The sequence below is a fragment of the Telmatherina bonti genome, assembly GCF_933228915.1.
Source record: "Telmatherina bonti genome assembly, chromosome: 13".
Classification (NCBI taxonomy): domain Eukaryota; kingdom Metazoa; phylum Chordata; class Actinopteri; order Atheriniformes; family Telmatherinidae; genus Telmatherina; species Telmatherina bonti.
In genome coordinates, this window is record NC_136611.1 from 854,238 (window position 1) to 863,186 (window position 8,949).

The window sequence follows — 8,949 nt, forward strand, 5'->3', positions numbered from 1 at the left end:
AGCTTCCAGTTCCAACATTCATTCATTCATTTTCTGACCCGCCTAATCCAATTCAGGGTCGCGGGGAAGCTGGAGCCTATCCCAGCTGGCTTTGGGCGACAGGCAGGGTACACCCTGGACAGCTCGCCAGTCCATCGCAGGGCAGTTCCAACATGGCTGCTGCCAAAAGCTTCCAGTGTCAGGCAGAGCATGTTCCGGCACTCTCTCCGCCATCTGCCCAGATTCCTACTTCCTGCCAATCGACACGTTTCTGGCCTCATCACCCAACGGGATCAATCCTCACCCAACGGGATCAGTCATCACTCAACGGGATCAATCCTCACCCAACGGGATCAATCCTCACCCAACGGGATCAGTCATCACCCAACAGGATCAGTCATCACCCAACAGGATCAATCCTCACCCAACAGGATCAATCCTCACCCAACGGGATCAATCCTCACCCAACGGGATCAATCCTCACCCAACGGGATCAATCCTCACCCAACGGGATCAGTCCTCACCCAACGGGATCAATCCTCACCCAACGGGATCAATCCTCACCCAACGGGATCAATCCTCACCCAACGGGATCAATCCTCACCCAACGGGATCAGTCATCACCCAACGGGATCAGTCATCACCCAACGGGATCAATCCTCACCCAACAGGATCAATCCTCACCCAACGGGATCAGTCATCACCCAACGGGATCAATCCTCACCCAACAGGATCAATCCTCACCCAACAGGATCAATCCTCACCCAACGGGATCAATCCTCACCCAACGGGATCAGTCATCACCCAACAGGATCAGTCATCACCCAACGGGATCAGTCATCACCCAACAGGATCAGTCATCACCCAACAGGATCAATCCTCACCCAACAGGATCAATCCTCACCCAACGGGATCAATCCTCACCCAACGGGATCAATCCTCACCCAACGGGATCAATCCTCACCCAACGGGATCAGTCATCACCCAACAGGATCAGTCATCACCCAACAGGATCAATCCTCACCCAACAGGATCAATCCTCACCCAACGGGATCAATCCTCACTCAACGGGATCAGTCATCACCCAACGGGATCAATCCTCACCCAACGGGATCAATCCTCACCCAACGGGATCAGTCATCACCCAACGGGATCAATCCTCACCCAACAGGATCAATCCTCACCCAACGGGATCAGTCATCACCCAACGGGATCAATCCTCACCCAACAGGATCAATCCTCACCCAACGGGATCAGTCATCACCCAACGGGATCAATCCTCACCCAACGGGATCAATCCTCACCCAACGGGATCAATCCTCACCCAACGGGATCAATCCTCACCCAACGGGATCAATCCTCACCCAACAGGATCAGTCATCACCCAACGGGATCAGTCATCACCCAACAGGATCAGTCATCACCCAACGGGATCAGTCATCACCCAACGGGATCAGTCATCACCCAACAGGATCAGTCATCACCCAACAGGATCAATCCTCACCCAACGGGATCAGTCATCACCCAACAGGATCAGTCATCACCCAACGGGATCAGTCATCACCCAACGGGATCAGTCATCACCCAACAGGATCAGTCATCACCCAACGGGATCAGTCATCACCCAACAGGATCAGTCATCACCCAACGGGATCAATCCTCACCCAACGGGATCAGTCATCACCCAACAGGATCAGTCATCACCCAACGGGATCAGTCATCACCCAACGGGATCAGTCATCACCCAACGGGATCAATCCTCACCCAACAGGATCAATCCTCACCCAACGGGATCAGTCATCACCCAACGGGATCAATCCTCACCCAACAGGATCAATCCTCACCCAACGGGATCAGTCATCACCCAACGGGATCAATCCTCACCCAACGGGATCAATCCTCACCCAACGGGATCAATCCTCACCCAACAGGATCAATCCTCACCCAACGGGATCAGTCATCACCCAACAGGATCAATCCTCACCCAACGGGATCAGTCATCACCCAACGGGATCAGTCATCACCCAACGGGATCAGTCATCACCCAACGGGATCAATCCTCACCCAACAGGATCAATCCTCACCCAACGGGATCAATCCTCACCCAACGGGATCAGTCATCACCCAACGGGATCAGTCATCACCCAACAGGATCAGTCATCACCCAACGGGATCAATCCTCACCCAACGGGATCAATCCTCACCCAACGGGATCAGTCATCACCCAACGGGATCAGTCATCACCCAACAGGATCAGTCATCACCCAACGGGATCAGTCATCACCCAACAGGATCAGTCATCACCCAACGGGATCAGTCATCACCCAACGGGATCAGTCATCACCCAACAGGATCAGTTCTCATGGGTGCGGTTCTCCATGCCTCCAGCGGAACATCCAGGTGTTCTTCCTCTGAAGCCCCGACGCTGGAATGTCCCACCTGTTTCTCTGCTTTCCTCCTTCTCCCCCTCCTCCTCCTCCTGTAATCAGGGAGAAGGCGAGCCGGATGGCAGCTTAGTTCTCAGGTCTTTAATGATGCCTATCTACTCGTTGCCCTGGGAACTACAACCTCGCGGCTATGGCGTTTCATTCCACCGGTTCCACACAGTTCCATACAAGCAGGATCAGTCGGCCGCCTCCAGGATCAGTCGGCCGCCTCCAGGATCAGTCGGCCGCCTCCAGGATCAGTCGGCCGCCGTTTTTACGGTTAAATAAACACACACACACCCGACTCGGAACACACCCGACTTGGTGGACCTACCGTGTACAGCGATCCCTCGTAGAGACAAGATCCTGGAACAGAAAGAGACATCTATTAGACTGGTTGCCATGACGATGGATCATCTGTGATTCCTGATAACCCTCCAGGTCCCCTCCATGTCGCCACCATGTCCCCTATATGTCCCCACCGTGTCCCCTCCATGTACCCACCGTGTCCCCTCCAGGTCCCCTATATGTCCCCTCCATGTCGCCACCATGTCCCCACCGTGTCCCCTCCATGTACCCACCGTGTCCCCTCCAGGTCCCCTATATGTCCCCTCCATGTCGCCACCATGTCCCCTATATGTCCCCACCATGTCCCCTCCATGTCCCCTATATGTCCCCTATATGTCCCCTCCAGGTCCCCACCATGTCCCCACCATGTCCCCACCGTGTCTCCTCCATGTCCCCTATATGTCCCCTATATGTCCCCTCCATGTCATCACCATGTCCCCTCCATGTCACCACCATATCCCTCCAGGTCCCCTCCATGTCCCCTATATGTCCCCTCCATGTCCCCTATATGTCCCCACCATGTCCCCTCCATGTCCCTCCATGTCCCCTATATGTCCCCTCCATGTCGCCACCATGTCCCCACCGTGTCCCCTCCATGTACCCACCGTGTCCCCTCCAGGTCCCCTATATGTCCCCTCCATGTCGCCACCATGTCCCCTATATGTCCCCACCATGTCCCCTCCATGTCCCCTATATGTCCCCTCCAGGTCCCCACCATGTCCCCACCGTGTCTCCTCCATGTCCCCTATATGTCCCCTATATGTCCCCTCCATGTCATCACCATGTCCCCTCCATGTCACCACCATATCCCTCCAGGTCCCCTCCATGTCCCCTATATGTCCCCTCCATGTCCCCTATATGTCCCCACCATGTCCCCACCGTGTCCCCTCCAGGTCCCCTCCATGTCCCCTATATGTCATCACCATGTCCCCTCCATGTCACCACCATGTCCCCTCCAGGTCCCCTATATGTCCCCTCCATGTCGCCACCATGTCCCCTATATGTCCCCACCATGTCCCCTCCATGTCCCCTATATGTCCCCTCCAGGTCCCCAACAGGTCCCCACCATGTCCCCACCATGTCCCCACCGTGTCTCCTCCATGTCCCCTCCATGTCCCCTCCATGTCCCCTCCATGTCATCACCATGTCCCCTCCATGTCACCACCATATCCCTCCAGGTCCCCTCCATGTCCCCTATATGTCCCCTCCATGTCCCCTATATGTCCCCACCATGTCCCCTCCATGTCCCTCCATGTCCCCTATATGTCCCCTCCATGTCCCCACCGTGTCCCCTCCAGGTCCCCTCCATGTCCCCTATATGTCATCACCATGTCCCCTCCATGTCACCACCATGTCCCCTCCAGGTCCCCTATATGTCCCCACCATATCCCTCCAGGTCCCCTCCATGTCCCTCCATGTCCCCCCAACTGGAATAAAGAAAAGTCTGAAGTTTACTGGAAACATTGTTAAACTGGGACCAGTTAGATGGTGGTCGGCCATCTGAGACACGATTGATGGAGTTCGTCTAGAAAAAGTTCATAAAGTCCTGGAAGTTGTTTTTGGATCAAAACTTCAGTTTTTATAGATGATATAAAGTCAGTAGAAATATTGGCTTTTTATTGGAAGTAAAACGTGTTTAAGGTGCTGTTCTGTCCCCTATATGTCCCCCAGACTTTTTCTGCTGATGGAGAGAAACTACGGAAGCCTGGAGACCAACCAATATTCCCAAAATATGGTTTGAGATAAAATATCCGACAAGATAAATCAATGTAATGATATTAGTGTTGAAGTCGTGTGTATTGGCCTGGTGGGGGGTTACACAACTCCACTCATTATTATTATTATTATTATTTATTAATAATAATAATAAGGCTGCACGGTGGCATAGTGGTCAACGATGTGGCTTCACAGCAAGAAGGTTGCTTGTTTGATCCTCAGTTGGGACGAGGTGTGGACTTCTGTGTGGAATCTGCATGTTCTCCCCGTATCTGCTGGGTTCTCCGGGTTCGGTACGGTTCAGTTCGGTTCGGTTCAATTCGGTAAGGTATGGTTCGGTTCGGTACGGTTCGGTTCGGTTCGGTACGGTTCGGTTCAATTCGGTAAGGTATGGTTCGGTTCGGTACGGTTCAGTTCGGTTCGGTTCAATTCGGTAAGGTATGGTTCGGTTCGGTATGGTTCAGTTCGGTTCGGTATGGTTCAGTTCGGTACGGTTCGGTTCAATTCGGTTAGGTACGGTTTGGTTCGGTCCGGTACGGTTCAGTTCAATTCGGTTTGGTTAATTTCGGTAAGGTATGGTTCGGTTCGGTACGGTTCAGTTCGGTACGGTTCAATTCGGTTAGCTACGGTTCGGTTCGGTTCGTGCACCAACCCTGATGTAGCGCCGGTTAAAGACCCAGAGAACAGGAAACGGTTCCAGACTTTCGTCCAGCAGCTCAAACTGGGAGTGAAAACACCTTAATGGGACACAAGGTCTCATCTAGACCGGAAGACTCTTCTGGAGCCTTCCAACACGGGACTCGTTTCTGGACCTGGACCCGGGTCCGGTCCACGTCCAACAGCTGTCTAACAGGTCTCTTGAGACCTGTTGCTTCTGGACTAAAGACCTGCAGACCAGTAAAGCAGTCTGGTTTGATCCGGATCTGTGAAGACCCCTCCCAGCTGCAACACGACCTTCTCCTGGTTTTGGATCAGAACTTCGTCCCACCTGAGAGTCAGACATTAAAGCAACTTTTCCTTCCAGAGATCCGCAGCGCGTGCAGGTCTCCTGACACCCCCTGACCCACATACCAGCCTGGACAAAGACCCAAATACCAACCATGAGTCCCGCTGGGGGACACCAGGATCCCGACCAGCGCGCACGCCAAAATCCACCTCATGGTCCGAGCCGAAGCGGGCTTTAGATCCGGAGAACCGCGGCGTGTTGTCGGGTCCAGATTACAGCTCCTCGCGGTGAATCATCCGTGTCCAGAACGGGTCTGAGCGGACCGGGTCCTGGAGGCTGCAGTCCTTCCTGTCCGCACGCCAGTCAAACCTGAATGTAGTCCTCAGTGAGACCCGGTGGTCCGGTCCGGAACCGCAGCAGGACCGGCAGCGCGAGACCAAGAGATGCGGCGAGTTTCTGCACGCGCTGCTCGAAGTCACTGCTAGTCCCTCCTCCTGCTGCTGCTCCTCCTGCTGTTCCTCCTCCTCCTGCTGCTGCTCCTCCTGCTGTTCCTCCTCCTCCTGCTGCTACTCCTCCTCCTCCTCCTCCTGCTGCTCCTCCTGCTGTTCCTCCTCCTCCTGCTCCTCCTCCTCCTCCTGCTCCTCATAGAATCATTTTAACATTAAATTCTGAGGTTTATTAAAATGATTAAATCCTTCTGCAACCTGCAGAAACGTCTCCATCAGGTCCTTCCATGAAGCTACAGCTTTTTTTGTTTATTTGTTTACTCCCTTCCTACCTATATTATAATACAAAGAATTAATATCATAAAGTTTGTTGCAAAGAACTGGGCTAAGTTCTCCAACTTTCCAACAAATACAGCTATACTAATTGTTGAAGTTCTCCTTGAAGAGCTGAGTCTTCAGCTGGGTCTTAAAAGTAGACAGGGACTCTGCAGAGCGGACAGTTTGGGAGATCATTCCACCATCGTGGAACAACAGAGGAAAAGAGTCTGGCTGGTGATTTAGTCCCATGTATTGGTGGTAACACGAGGCGTCTTTCACTGGTGGAACGTAGCTGTGGAGAGGGAGTGTAGGTCTGGATTAGGGAGTGAAGGTAGACGGGAGACGTTTGAGTTATTGTTTTGTTGTTAAACCAGAAGCAAAGCTTTGAATTTGATGCGTGGTGCGACCAGAAGCCAGTGAAGAGCGATTAGCAGCGGAGTGATATGAGCTCGTTTGGGTTGGTTGAAAACCAGAAGCGCTGCTGGTTCTGGATCATCTGCAGAGGTTTAACCAGCATGCAGGCAGACCTGCCAGTAGGGAACTGCAGTAATCGATGTGTGAGATGACCAGAACCTGAACCAGAAGCTGAGTCGTGTGTTCTGTCAGGTACGTCTGATTCTCTTGATGTTGTAGAGAGCATATCAGCAGGTACGGGCAACCGAGGCAACATGGACCTTAAAGGTCAGCCAGTCATCCATCATGACACCCAGATTCCAGGCAGCAGACGTAGGAACAAGTGTGATAGAGTGGAGCTTCACACTTAATTGCGGATGTAAGGAAGGATCAGCTGGACAGACAATGAGCTCTGTCTTGGACAGATTGAGGTGGCGATCCTTCATCCATGCAGAGATATCAGCAAGGCAAGCTGGTATTCTCAGAGAAACGTTGTGTCGTCTGGTGGGAAGGAAAGGAAAAGCTGAGTGTCATCTGCATAGTAGTGGTAGGAGAAGCTGTAAGAGCTTCTAACTGCACCGAGTGAGGAGGTGTATGGTGGAAAGAGAAGAGGGCCGAGCACCGATCCCTGAGGCTCCCCTGTTTTCATGTGTTCTGGACACTTCTCCTCACCAGGATACTCTGAAGGATCTTCCTGTGAGGTAGGACGTGGACCACGAGAGGACAGATCCAGAGATTACATGTCTGCACCTTTCCCGCCTCTTAGACAAACGGTCCATCTGGAAAGCTTTACTGCTCAGAACCAGAAAACTGAGCTGTTGTAACCCTTTCAAGCCAGTTTACCTCATTACCTTTTCTAATCAAGAAAAAATTCGAAACTTCCTTTTTTTTTTTAAAACATTTTTTTCATCTTAAAACTTCTAAAAAATCCTTTCCACCTCACTGATGCGTTATGACAAAAGGGCATTTAAAGGATTCAGGTAACTTGAAGAATTTCCATTTTCAGTTAAAGTTGATCCAATGTGTCACGTTTTAAAGCATTTCTTGTGCAAACAGGCTGAATGTTGGGCAGAAATAACCCGAAAGTGCCTTGGTGGCCCGCCATGGTGTACATCCACTTCCTGCTCAATGAAGCTTTTTTCAAACAGCTTTCTTTACCTGCGTTTGTCCCTCGTCCAGTGAAATGCATCACATTGAGCTGCAGGGAACCCCCCCTGGGAGGAGCTCTGAGCTTCATCAGGTCCACCAGTCGGGTCGGACCCCCTTTCTCCACAGTGACATGAAACATGGATGCTGCAGACCAACAACATGCCGGCTTCCTCTCTCTGATGCCTGGTTGGAGCTTCATCATGTCCATATGCTGCCTTATGATTGGCTGCTTGGCTGATTGCATTAACAGACCATTGAACAGGTGGAGCTGATGAAGTGGACGGTGGTTTCAGGGTCAACTTTAGGCCTTTTTTTCAGTCATCAACATGAATTTACTGAAAATGTTTTAGCAGCATTTTCAGTAAATTCAGCAGACCTCCTGTGGGCTCACCATCTGCAGGAGGAGCCGTAGGGGTCGGGTGCAATGTGAGCTGGGCGGCAGCAAGGGGCGAGGACCCTGGCGGTCCGATCCCCGGCTGCAGAAGCTGGCTCTAGGGACGTGGAACGTCACCTCTCTGGTGGGGAAGGAGCCTGAGCTTGAGCGCGAGGTTGAGCGGTTCCGGCTAGATATAGTTGGACTCACCTCGACGCATGGCTTGGGCTCTGGAACCAGAACCCTCGAGAGGGGCTGGACTTTCTTCCACTCTGGAGTTGCTCATGGTGAGAAGCGCCGAGCAGGTGTGGGCATTCTCATCAGCCCCCAGCTTGGTGCCTGCACGTTGGGGTTTACCCCGGTGGATGAAAGGGTAGTTTCCCTCCGCCTCCGGGTGGGGGGACGGGTCCTGACTGTTGTCTGTGCTTATGCACCGAACAGCAGTTCAGAGTACCCACCCTTTCTGGAGTCCTTGGAGGGAGTGCTGGAGGGTGCTCCTTCTGGGGACTCCATTGTTCTGCTGGGGGACTTCAATGCTCACGTGGGCAATGACAGTGAGACCTGGAGGGGAGTGATTGGGAGGCATGGTCCCCCCCCTCTGAACCCAAATGGTGTTTTGTTATTGGACTTCTGTGCTCGTCATGGATTGTCCATAACGAACACCATGTTCCAACATAAGAGTGTCCATATGTACACCTGGCATCAGGATTCCCTGGGCCGCAGTTCGATGATGGATTTTATAGTCGTATCGTCGGACCTGCGGCCACATGCCTTGGACACTCGGGTGAAGAGGGGGGGCGGAGCTTCAACTGATGACCACCTGGTGGTGAGTTGGCTCAGATGGTGGGGGAGGAA

The 8,949-nt window shown here is 52.7% G+C and overlaps 1 protein-coding gene across 6 annotated transcripts in view; it reads right to left on the reverse strand.

Annotated features, from left to right (window-relative positions):
* The window catches only part of LOC306764394 (extracellular matrix organizing protein FRAS1-like), a 623,368-nt gene extending 617,427 nt beyond the window's left edge, over positions 1 to 5,941 (reverse strand). For all 6 annotated transcript variants that reach the window (XR_013771547.1, XR_013771548.1, XM_079251555.1 and 3 more), the window contains exons 1-2: positions 5,569 to 5,941; positions 2,740 to 2,771 (exon numbers count right to left, since the gene is read on the reverse strand). Coding sequence is in view for 4 of the 6 variants with exons in the window: in XM_079251555.1 (XP_079107681.1) it covers positions 2,740 to 2,771; positions 5,569 to 5,629 (93 nt within the window). In the remaining 2 variants the exon portion in view is untranslated. The remainder of the gene's footprint in view (positions 1 to 2,739; positions 2,772 to 5,568) is intronic.
* Between the last annotated feature and the right edge of the window lie 3,008 nt (positions 5,942 to 8,949).